The following is a 12,380-nucleotide window of genomic DNA, read 5'->3' as shown; positions in this document are numbered from 1 at the left end:
TGATGCCATGAGCTCTGCTGAGCATATCAGTGTAGGAATTGGGGACTTGTGGCTTCTGGGTCAGATGTGACTAAGGCTGGGTAGAGAATATCTGGTGCCTCCAGACATCTTTGCAGGCATGTGACCATTGTGTGCTTACCACAGAATGGAACCATTTCTATTGCTACAGCTTTGTGATTCAATATTTCTGATGAGAAGATGAGGCACTTCCGTGAGGCCATGCAAGAGTGGAGGATCTGGGATTCACTCCCCAACAGGGCCCTGTTTAGTGAAGGCCTACCCTGGGGAATGGAGCCCTGGGGTAATTCAGGCCAAGACCTGGCTTTACCAGGGATCAGATTAAGGTGAAGCAAGGGGAACACTCCTTGGGTGCAATATTTGAGGGGGCAACAAAAAACTCCATAATTAGGATAAATATTTTAATGTAATATCTTTAAAAATCAAAATAGTGCAAAATATCCATGATGAACAAAGTATTGACATTTAACATAAAGACAGGCTGTTGTTTGTTTTATGACACTATCATTTTGCAATGGGAACAGTCATTTCCAGTCAGCCCGCGGTTCCCAGGAAGGCCGCCATTGTGTCTCCTGCCAATTGGCTTTGTGAGTGTTGACAATATTGTGCGAACAGATTGGGCAACACAGGGCTTTATATATGGTTGTGTTTTTTGATCGTAGAGATTTTATCCACTTTTTCCATTTGGTTCAAAATATGGAAGGATGTTTTGATAAGTGCACATAGGGGCACACATTTTTCCTTTCGCCCTAGGTTCCAATATGGCTCAGCAAGGTGCTAGTTTTTACGGGAGTAGAGTCTAGGAAAGGGGTTCTAGCTGTTTAACCTTAGGCAAATAACTTAACCTCTCTGCTTCTCTATTTTCTCATCTATAAAATGGGAATAATCATACCCACCTCTGAGCGTTGCTGTGAGGATGAAGTAAGGTGCTATAGGCACAGTGCATAATATAAACCTTGCTACAGACACTAAAGCAGCATTCGACTCCTTCCCTCTCTATGCTGCAGGAATTGTTCAAGCAGCTGGACAGTCACAAATGATCCCCCAGTGGGGCTGAGACTTGTTCCCATGGGTTTGTTGTTGCTGAATGTTCTGTTCTGGGGAGAACAGAGAGAATTTCCACACTCACTTGACAAGCAACAGTGGGACTCTTGAGTCAACTCTGTTTTTCTTGATAAATGACCTGATCATTCTAGACTTTTTAAAAAGCATCCTTCTGCTTAGGACGTTACAAAAAGCAACTTACAACAACCCTCTTCTGTGAACTTACAAACTGAACAGGCTGAAAACAACAAAGTCCTACAGGCAAATGGTGCATTATAGAAACATTAAAAAAAATACACCGTTCAGGGGCTTCCCTGGTGGCACAGTGGTTAAGAATCCGCCTGCCAATGCAGAGGACACGGGTTCGAGCTCTGGTCCGGGAAGATTACACATTGCCACCGAGCAGCTAAGTGCGCCACAACTACTGAGCCTGCGTGCCACAATTACTGATTTGGGTCAAGTGCCAGCTCAGGGCTTGGGACATAAAAGGTGTTAAACCACTGTGAGTTGAGTCTATATATACAGTATGTTTACAGTAGCCCAGAGACTGAGAACAGAATAGAATCTGACTGTGAACAGTAAGAGCTGATCGTGGGATCTCAGAGTGGGCTACACCTTCCTCCTTATTACGGGTTGCCTCCCCCTCTGGGCATATCGAATGTCATTGCATTGGGGCTCACAGTATCTATCTAGTGTCACTACTTGTTCCCTAGACAAGCTAGCCCCGTTTTTGCTCACACTGTTCCCTCTGCCTAGAACACCTGTCAGGGGCTGGGATTTACCCCATTTATAAGCTAAAAAGCTAGCCTGCTGTCGTTTCATAAATGCTGGCAGAAGACACAGGATTCCTGAGTCAGAGACAAAGGATTGACCGCTGTTGGCACAGCAAGCAGCATTAGCACCATTGTTACACATCTTTCCCTTGTTCTCAAGTTTCACGGGGGCATTACAGAGGGACCCAGGTGGATGTTACACATGCAGCGGGTTTGCGTCACAGCTGCGGAGCTCTGAGCTTGGAAAACCCACCACAGTCCCCTCCTACCTCACCACTTTTATTGTAAGCAATAAGTGAGTCTGCTCTGTGTCTGGGAGAAGATGTTCCCTCATCCCTCAAAGTTGCTGGCTGCAAACACAACACTGAGAAAAGGTTGCGGAAAGAGCTGTCATGGCCTTGCATTCTTGGCATACTCAGTGATAGCATCCAGGGATGCTCAGGACCTGCCTGATGGGAGGCTGCCTCGTCCAAGACACCTATCCCCCACCTCTGCTTGTCAAAACTCTATCCATCCTCAAATGACACTTGTTTTTGAATCTTTCCTCAGCCCTCCCATCACGATACTCTTTCCCTTTTGTATTTTCCTTATAATTCTCATCCATGCCTCTTTTTTGTGTCCATTTGTGTCCACATCTGTCCCTCCCCTACCAGCAGAGTGCAAACACTTTGAGGGCAAGCATTGGTCCTCTTCATTCCTGCACTCCACACCCAGATTGTTTGCATCCAGCAGGTGTTTAGACCATACTTGTTGAGTTGGAGGTATCAAGATCTTTGTGCATGGTTATGCTTTTGCGGAGTCTGTGGACCGTCTTTTGGAATGTCTTCAAGATTCCAGAGGCTAAAAATATCTCCTGAAAGCCGCCAAAGGCGCTTCCTTATAAGGAGTAGGATTTGCCTTGTGAAGCCAAAAGTTTGTGTCCACCAGGTGGCGCCCCACCCCAACTCTCCTGATGCCTTTTTAATTATTTATTTATTCTTTAGTTTTTATTTATTTTTGGCTGCGTTGGGCTTTCGTTGCTGCACGGGCTTTCTCTAGTTGCGGCAAGCGGGGGCTACCCTTTGTTGAGGTGTGTGGGCTTCTCATTGCGGTGGCTTCTTTTGCTGCAGAGCACGGGCTCTAGGCGTGCGGGCTTCAGTAGTTGTGGTGCATGGGCTCAGTAGTTGTGACTCGTGGGCTCTAGAGCGCAGGCTCAGTAGTTGTGGCGCACAGGCTTAGTTGCTCATGGCATGTGGGATCTTCCCGGATCAGGGCTCGAACCCATGTCCCCTGTGTTGGCAGGCAGATTCTTAACCACTGTGCCACCAGGGAAGCCCCAGATGCCTTTTTAGAAGAGGGAAGGATTCTCTTGTCTGCCTCTAAATGTTTGTTGGCTTAGGTCCCCCACTTACAGAGGCAGTTTGTGTGGTTGTCATAATTCTCTGTCATCAGTGCAGCACCAGATTCAGTGCCCAGCTGCACATCCTAGCTCCAACCACACTCGAGACTGGCACCCTGAAGACATTGAGGATGTCTCTCCAGGGGTTGCTCAGGGTTGCTGAAGGAACAGCCCTGAAATTGGGATCGGAAGACCTAGGTTTGAGTCCCCACACTGACACTTAGTAGCTGTGTTTCTTTGGGCAAGTCATGTAACCTTTCTGGGTCCCTGTGGCAGTAGCTGAGAATTAAATATGTGAAAGTATATAAAAGCATATTGAATGTGGACCTGGAGTCAGCCACACCCAGGCTGCTATTTAAACTGTCACTCATCAGCTCTGTGAGCATGGTCCACTTCCTTACCTCTCTAAGCCTTGGTTTCCCCATCAGTGAATCAGAGTTAATACCAGTTATTTTAAAGAGCTGGTATAAGGATTAGGTAGAACAATAAAGTGCTCACTTTATATGAAGTGTATAGTAAGCATTCAGTTCATAATAATCACATATATATTATGTATCCCTAGCCCCTCAGATGGTGCTTAGCACTTACTAGGTGCTTAATATCTATTTGCTGAATGAAAAGATTTCACAGATGAGGAAACTGAGGTACAGACCCCCCCAGGTCCCAGCACCAGGGAGTGGTAAAGCAGTGAGAAGTAGCCAGGCAGTCTGTCTCCAGGGTTTACACCCTGAGCCTTTATGCCATGCTGTCTTACCAAAAAATGCGGGTGGTATACACCACCATTTGTTCACTTAAAATATGCATTCAGGTACCCGTAGATGGGGCTGAGTTGGCAGTGGGAGGCATTAGCTCCCTGAGAAGCCACGTAGTTTTTCTCCCTCAAGGGGAGCCAGGGGCCAGCTGCCTCATCCCATTACCAAGAGACGAGAAACGAGCTCTGTGGGGTAGGATAAGCTGGGGGTCTGATGCATGTACAGTCCCCAGGACAAGAGGGGTCCTCTCACTTCCACTGCTGTTCCTGCAGCCACCCAGTCTTCCACTCCACAGACATTTACTGAGTCTCTTACGTGCCAGGCACAGGAAAAGATGGATAAGACTTGATAACCAATGGTTATGATGTAGCTGACTCAGCTACTACAGAGGGAACATCCAAGGGGGGCCTAGAAGAGCCAGCAATCAACAGCCTGGGAGGCTAAACCAAGGGGGGGAATATTTAAACTGGGCATTGAAGGATAAGTAGGAATTTGCCAGACAAATGGAGTCTGGGAATGAAGGGCATTCTGAGACTCTTTGGGAACCTTAAGAGGTTTGGTGGGGTTGGCATGCTGGGTGCAAGCATGGGTAAGAAAAGGAAGTGGAAAACCAGGAAATTGGAAGTCGGTTGGGGCCAGATTGTGAAACATCCCCATAGAAGAGATAGAACCCTATTCTGTGGTCAGTAGGGGAAGCAGTGTATATACAACCAGGTCTGTGTTTTAGAAAGATGCCACAGTGCACAAAAGTTGGATCAGAAGGGGAGGGAAGAGAGACCAGCAGCAGTTACCAGTTTCATGGTCTTAACCTCTGTAGGTTCCGTTTTTCTCCTCCACAAGATGAGGAAAATAATTGTATGTATCTCGGGGGTTCTTTGAGGCTTAAATGAGAATTCCTGCAAATCGCAGTAATAGCAGTAATGTAAAGCATTGTTGGGCTTTGCTGTCTCTTAGAGCTGGATTTGTGTCCTGGTCATGCCGGGAAGCCTATTTTTAATATGCTCGATGGCAAAGAAGGTTGGAAAAAAGAGATTGGACTAATAGGACTTTGCTTTGTGGCACGGGAGGGGCAGTGCGGCCTGGAGCAGGTGATGGTCCCTTTCACTGACATGAGAACTCGGATGGCTGAGACAAAGTCTGAGCCCAGCTTTGGACAGAATAAGTTTGGGGTGGGCACTGGCAGGATATGATATTCGGATGTCCAGGTGAGAAGAGATGGCAGCTTAAGCCTGGCACTGCTCTCCTCCAGCGCCAAGGAAGGGCCGGGAGGCCCCAGTGAACTATTAGGACAGGAGGGAGAAGAAAGAAAAAGGCCCAGCCTAACACTGAGGGGACGCTCCACCTCCAGAAGACGACTCTCAGCTTCGAGGCTGGACCGGAGCCAGGGAGCCAGGGCAGGCAGGGTGAGCAGTTGTGGCAAACTCGGCCCAGTGGGACGGAGCGGAAGACCCACGGCCAGCTGGGGTGCCCTCCGCCCTGCTCCAAGGAGGAAGGAATCCGAGCTGGGAGTTTGGCGCCGACGGGAAGGGGGGCACCAGGGTGGTGGGCGAGGCCCAAAGAGAGAAGGCAGGAAGCCCGGAGGAGCGAGTGGGGGTGGAGAAGGAGGAGGGGAAGGGAGAGGGCGGACAGGAGGGGTGGAGAGAGAGAGAAACGGAGAAAGAGAGGAGGGCTGCGGGGAGGAGAGAGGGGAGGAGAGAGAGGAGGAGAGAGAGGGGAGGTAGAGTGGGGAGAAGGGGAGAGGAAGAGAGGAGGACTCGGAGGGGAGCGCGGAGGCCGCGGCGGGCTCAGGGGCACGTCGGCCGGGCCACCTCCGCGAGCCAGACGTCGCCATTCCGCTGCTCGGGGCGCCGCCGCCGCCGCCACCGCGCCCGGGGGCCATGCTCCCGCCGCCCCCGCGCCAGCCGCCGCCCCAGGCGCGGGCGGCCCGCGGCGCGGTGAGCCTGCAGCGGGCCTTTCTGCGCGGCCCGCTGGGCGTGCTGCGGCTGCTGCAGCTGTTGGCCGGCGCCGCCTTCTGGATCACCATCGCCACAAGCAGGTACCAGGGCCCGGTGCACTTCGCGCTCTTCGTGTCCGTGCTCTTCTGGCTGCTGACCCTGGGCCTCTACTTCCTCACGCTGCTGGGCAAGCACGAGCTGGTGCCCGTGCTGGGCTCGCGCTGGCTGGTGGTCAACGTGGCACACGACCTGCTGGCGGCCGCGCTCTACGGCGCCGCGATGGGCATCATGATCAGCCAGACGCAGAGCCACAGCTACTGCAACCTCAAGGATTACCAGATGTCCTGCGCCTACCACGCCTTCCTGGCGGCCGCCGTCTGCGGCGGCCTCTGCCTCGGCCTCTACCTGCTCTCAGCGCTCTACGGCTGCTGCCGCCACTACCAGGGCGAGCAGGAGGTGGCGTGAGGTCGCTGCGCCGCGGGGCGGGGGACCCGTCCTTCCTGCCGCCACCGCCCCGCGTCCGTGCGCCCCGGCTCCCTCCCCTCGCCTCGCCCTGCGTTCCTGCCGCCGCCCGCGCCCCGGCGCCCGGATCGCAGTTCCCGTCCGACGGCTTCGCCGCAGTCCAGAGTCCGGACAGCTGCGCCGTCTCCTGGGACCAAGGCAGAGCCGCATCCGAGGGGCGGACGCACTCTTTCAGTCGGGCCGCCCCGAGGCGAAGCCTCGCGGTTCCTCATCCCCTTCCCGGCCGAGAGCGAGACGTGGACAGGCGCCGCGTAGATCCGGGGGAGGCTCCCAAATTGGAACCAGTCTACTGGCGGCGCCACTGCCCCGTCCCTCTCGCTCCGCGTTCGGAAGAGCACCCCCTTGCCCTGGCCCCTCTTCCAGCCCCGAGTGCTGAAAAAGGCAGGCATGACGCCGCGGGCGGAGCTGGGGACGGGCCTCCACTGGTCCTGGGATGAGCGACGGGTGTGGTTTTAGTTTGGGATTGTGCGGGCATCCTGCGCAGTCCTTCCGGGCCATCCCTCGGTGCTTTGATGTCTTGCGCTGGGGCCCATCTGCAAAGGTGAGGATGGATAAGGGGGCTGTACCCTTGCACCTTTGGAGTCTTCTTTCTCCTCCTGTTCCGTCTTCGTCCTCGCGGTTCACGGAGGCCAGTTCCTAACGCCCACTAGCTTCCCTGGCCTCGCCTTCCCAGCCTTCCTCTCACAGGTTTCTGTTCCGTCCCCACCTCCCAATATCTTTTTTGCATTAGGGATACCACACCAACGTCAAGGAATGCTAGGCGAGCCCCACCCCTTTCTTTTTGCAGATGGAGACTCAGAGCTTGCTCTTGCGAACAGCCAGAAAAAGATTAGAACCCGGTCTTTGGACTCTCAGTCTAGCGTTGTTTACTTTAAAGCATTGGTTGTTCCCAGGAATCCGGACTCTGGAGCTACCCTCTAATAGAGGGTTTCAAGGCCCAAAGGGTTTGTCTAAGGTGCTTTCTCCCCTTCTTGAAGATTCACAGTGCTCATTAGCATATGAAAGGCTTTGAGAAGTCCTGTTCTAAAAGAAGCCCAAGTAACTTAGTTTACAGTGTTAACTGCCTCTGGACCTGGACCAGCTTTCTCCACCTAAGGTTCCAAGCAGCCGTGCGTCGTCCTGGCTCTCATTTATCACCAAGGGTCCCGACCCATTGGCTGTGGTCTGTTTGAAGACAAGGGGCACTCCTTCTCTTTCCCAGGGAATTTCTATAGCAGAGGGAGGCCCCGCACCCGCTCCATTAAAGAGAAGATAGCCGGCCGTGCCAGGCCAGCGAGAGCCTGGGGAAACTGTGGATTGAACATTCCTTTACATTGTTTGGGGAATGAAGCCAAAGTTGTCCAGATGGTTTCCTGGTTTCCCAGTCAAAAGGAACATCACCTGTAAGAGATGCTGGCATTGACCATAAGCAACTGGCAGGGGTGGGTCACACCAAACAGAGAAGAAAACTCGGGATCTGGGATGAACAGCTGGCCCAGCCTTGGTAAGGTAAGATGCCTCTTGGCTTTCTGGCGAGCTCATAGGCCTTTGAATAAAAAAACCCAGAGCCCGCTCCTTTTCTAAAAGATAAAGGATTTGGGCTTCCCTGGTGGCGCAGTGTTTGGGAGTCCGCCTGCCGATGCAGGGGACACGGGTTCGTGCCCCGGTCCGGGAGGATCCCACATGCCGCGGAGCGGCTGGGCCCGTGAGCCATGGCCGCTGAGCCTGCACGTCCGGAGCCTGTGCTCCGCAACGGGAGAGGCCACAACAGTGAGAGGCCCACGTACCGCAAAAAAAAAAAAAAAAAGTTAAAGTGTTTTTATTCAGGAGCAAGTTGAGGGGGTGACAGTAATAACCACAATGTCCAAAGGGTTATGACAACAATTCAACCTTTTTGCTAAATCCTTCAAAGGTCTGCTCTTTGAAAAAGTTCAACTCTCTCTGGATTAGAAACTAGAATAGGGGAAGCCAGAATGCTTTTTTGTGAGCGTGTTTGTAGAGTTTAGGAAGAAAAGTCTTAGGTTTCTCTGTTGCAGTGGTGAAGATCTGGGTGGGGTTGTGGAATGCTTTTGTGAGTTTTACATAGTCACCATCTTTACATCTTTGTGCCCGGCACTGCTCAAAGCACTTATATATTCATTACATTCTCTCAACAACCCTACTGAGCTGGGTTCTAGTATTATTTCCATATTCTGTATGAGGAAAATGAGTCACAGAGAGGTTAAGTGACTTACCTAGAGTCTCCCAGCTGGTGAGTTCGGATTTGAACTCTGGCAGTCTGACCTCTTCAGAACCAGGCTGTGCTGTATACAGTAGGGGGTCAATACATGTTAGATGCTGTTAACATGGTTATCTTTATTTATTTATTTATTTTAATATTTTTGGCCACACCACGTGGCTTGTGGGATCTTAGTTCCCAGACCAGGGATCGAACCTGCACCCTTGGCAGTGAAAGCGCGGAGTCCTAACCGCTGGACCGCCGGGGAATCCCCATGGTTATCTTTGGAAAAAAAAATTTTTTTTAATTGTGGTAAAATATTCATAACATACAATTGACCATCGAAACTGTCTTTAAAGCGTACAGTTCAGTGGCATTAAATCCATTCACATTGCTGTGCAGCGATCAGCACCGTCCATCTCCAGAACTTTTTCATCTTGCAAAACTGAAACTCTGTGACCATTAAAATTGTGGTTATTTGTGTTATTGTTGTTGCTATTGTTTTCTGTCCTCCGGGAAATCCCAGAACACTGAGCCCTTCAGCATCTCAGTTAGGCTGGGGTCCTGCTGCCATGCTCCAGGCAGGGTACCTGTTTCCTCAGTGCCCACTGCTGGTGCCAGCCAGAACCTGGGGGTGACCTTTGCTGGGATACTGGAGGTGTCTTGGAAGCCCAGCAACTTTGGTTCTTCTGTTGCAGATTTCCATGTTGCTGAGGCCATGGAGACTCCCAGAGCCAGTCATTCTGACCTCTCCCAGGGCCCCTTCCCTGGGCCAGCAGAGAGTTTCAGTGTTTTCACTGGCCATATAAGGAGGTGGGGAGAGGGAATAATCTTTGCCCAGCAGCTCCCTTTCCACATCATTCGGTGGAAGAGCCAAGATGGTGAAGGTTCATTTTGCCTTGACGTAGAGAAATTCCTATTCTGCTTGCGTTATGACTTGGGCACAAGCTTCCAGATACCTGGAAGATACCTGGCTCAGTTGCCGTGCACCCCTGAACCCTAAACAATGGCTTTTGAGCTCCAGCATGTGTTCTTTTCTCTTTTTTAGATCATCACATAAGCTGCATCCTCAGCTCAGATCCAGCCCTTTGAGGACCTCTTCTTAGCCCGCAGCCCATAGTGCTTTGTCTGTGGTTAGCTGACCTTACTCAGGAGCAGACGTATCCTTGGCCTTCATGGTACCTTATACAGCCACATGTGCCTGAAACATTCCAGAGCTCACTGGCTCGTCTAGATGTGCCTTCCCACTTGGCCGCCCACGGCTTCTCCAGATGTGAGAAGGACATGAAGACAGCTCCCACACCCATCCTCTCCTTCCCCTCGGGGCCCTGTGCCATGGGAATGACTACCTGAGCTGGCCCGGAACTTTTGGATACTGGAGGCAGTCTCCTTGGCCTCCCTCTCTGGACTCCAGGACTCGATCCAACCTGACACTGCTGTGGGCTGCCCCCAGCCCAAAAGTCTGGGACCACTTGTGGGCCCAGGAGAGGATTTCTCCAGTATTCTACAAAGGCCAAAGAGAGGGTGTGCGTGGGAGGGTGAGGGAGGGTAGGGAGAAGAGGGGACCGATGTGCTTCATTCGGTAGTTTAGTGGTGATTACTAATATGCTTTTCTGAATAAAGTTTGTTTGTCTGATCTGGGTGTATGTGTCTTCTCTCCTGCCCCCTGCAGTAACACTCTGTGTCAGATCCCCTAGCCTCCCTCCATCTTCTCATTTTGCCACATTTGTCTGCCTCTCCGGCTTCCCCTTCTTTCTGGGAGGGAAAGAAAAATGAGGTCATAGATTTCCAGTACAGTTAGGGCAGGGCACAGGAATCAGGAAGAGAACTCCCTGTGTCTGTCCCTGACTGAGGCTGAAGGGAATTCCAGAAGCTCCCACCCCTGCTCTCAATGGGCCCTCTGTTTGGGAAGTTCCACTGCCTGATAGGCAGGCACAGAATGACTATGGTCACGGAACCAGAGGGTCCTGTTCTGGTCCAAGCCCATCATATTACAGAAGGGGAGATGAACCCCAGGGTGGAGTGGCAACTCGCTTAATGTCACAGAGCTGACTAGGGCCAGAGTGGGGTCTCCTGGAGCCCAGGCTCTGGTTCTTTCCTGCAGATCATTGTTCTGGTGTTGCCTTCTAGACACACCCAATCTGGTCCCCCCTCTCTGCCTTCCAGCCTCAGCCTGCTGACTAAGGTACCCTGGAAAGGGCTGGAGGGCAGTTAACAGGCTTCTTGTCGGCTCCTCCCTCCTGTGACCTGGGCCTGATGTCCACAGCCGGGACATAGAGTTCTGCTGGCAGATCTCAAAGCACCCCTAGAACAGCTCCAGGCAGGGATCTGATGCTGTGTGTGCTCCACACCCACTCTCTTCAAAGCACCCTCCTCAAAATACAGCACAGGGCTTCCCTGGTGGCGCAGTGGTTAAGAGTCCTCCTGCCGATGCAGGGGACACGGGTTCGTGCCCCGGTCCGGGAAGATCCCACGTGCTGCGGAGCAGCTGGGCCTGTGAGCCATGGCCACTGAGCCTGCGCGTCCGGAGCCTGTGCTCCGCAACGGGAGAGGCCACAACAGTGAGAGGCCCGCGTACCGCAAAAAAAACCAAAACCAAACAAACAAAATACAGCACAAACTCTCTCTCTCTCTCTCTCATCCTCCTCTTCATGGTTTGCATTTCCAGGTTGGAGGAGAATGCCACCAGCTGCCCAAGATCCTCCCTTTCTCCCCTCTTCCCTCTGTGTCAATTAATGAATATCACACGAAATAAAAAGTGGCCTTTATGCAAAGGCTGGTAAGCCACCTGCTCTACTTTAGCTCGGTGGAATATTTGCAATTGAAAATGTTGCATTACCTTATTTGATCTTGTCACCAGTCTTAGAGGTTGGCATTGTCACCCCCATTCAATAGAAGAAATAGAGCCCCAGAGAGGAGAAGGCCTTATCCATGGTCACATAGCTGGCAAGTGGCAGGACTGGACCTGGAAAGTAGATGTTCTCTTACTATCCTCAGCAGCCAGTTGCTAAGCCCTGTGGGCCTCTGGGCAGGCTCTGAGGTAGAGGTGGAGTTTGGTTTTCCCTCCTAGAGACCAGGTGTTCAGGAATGGTCTAATCTGACATTTCCTGTTTAATGCTGGGGGCACTTTGAAATAAGACACTGCTCCTTGGGGACATAACTGAGCCCATTTGGGTCTGGGGAATCCCAGGGGTTTGTTCATTTCTATCTATTACTTTTCCTGCTTTTCTAGGATGGGAGTGGGATGGTCAATGGTGAGGAAGGAGAATTAAGAATTCCTTTTCAGGCATAAAAAGGAAAGGGCAGGGATATGGGAGAAAGGTCTCGTTAGCACTATTTATATTTTTATTGTTTTTGTTTGTTACAATTGTTATTTGTAGAATAAAATAGTAATATATACCCATTAAATTTTTTTACCTGTACAGAAGTGTACAAAGTAAAAAGAGAAGTCATTCGATCATCCTAACCTCACACCTGAGCAATAAGCCATTGTTCACTATTAAGCCTTCTTCAGTAATTTTTTTTTTTTTTTTTTTTTTTTTTTTTTTGCGGTACGCGGGCCTCTCACTGCTGTGGCCCCTCCCGTTGCGGAGCACAGGCTCCGGACGCGCAGGCTCAGCGGCCATGGCTCACGGGCCCAGCCGCTCCGCGGCACGTGGGATCTTCCCGGACCGGGGCATGAACCCGTGTCCCTTGCATCAGCAGGACTCTTAACCACTGCGCCACCAGGGAAGCCCTTCCTTAATTTTTATAACTAACGAA

The 12,380-nt window shown here is 51.6% G+C and overlaps 1 protein-coding gene across 4 annotated transcripts; it reads left to right on the top strand.

Annotated features, from left to right (window-relative positions):
- Nucleotides 1-5,664: 5,664 nt before the first annotated feature.
- Nucleotides 5,665-10,254, top strand: MARVELD1 (MARVEL domain containing 1). Of its 4 annotated transcripts, XM_067709788.1 has the most exons (3): nucleotides 5,665-6,962; nucleotides 7,623-7,909; nucleotides 9,667-10,254. In XM_067709788.1, exon 1 carries the CDS (start codon nucleotides 5,843-5,845, stop codon nucleotides 6,362-6,364), a length of 522 nt encoding a protein of 173 aa, XP_067565889.1. In that variant the 5' UTR covers nucleotides 5,665-5,842; the 3' UTR covers nucleotides 6,365-6,962; nucleotides 7,623-7,909; nucleotides 9,667-10,254. The 4 variants fall into 4 exon arrangements, with proteins under 4 accessions (XP_067565889.1, XP_067565891.1, XP_067565890.1 ...); XM_067709790.1 differs by lacking the exon at nucleotides 7,623-7,909; XM_067709789.1 differs by having other exon boundaries at nucleotides 5,665-7,904.
- Nucleotides 10,255-12,380: the final 2,126 nt, after the last annotated feature.

Source organism: Pseudorca crassidens, chromosome 16, assembly GCF_039906515.1.
Source record: "Pseudorca crassidens isolate mPseCra1 chromosome 16, mPseCra1.hap1, whole genome shotgun sequence".
Taxonomy (NCBI): domain Eukaryota; kingdom Metazoa; phylum Chordata; class Mammalia; order Artiodactyla; family Delphinidae; genus Pseudorca; species Pseudorca crassidens.
Note: the sequence above shows the minus strand (reverse complement) of the source record. Positions and strands in the feature narration are given on the sequence as shown.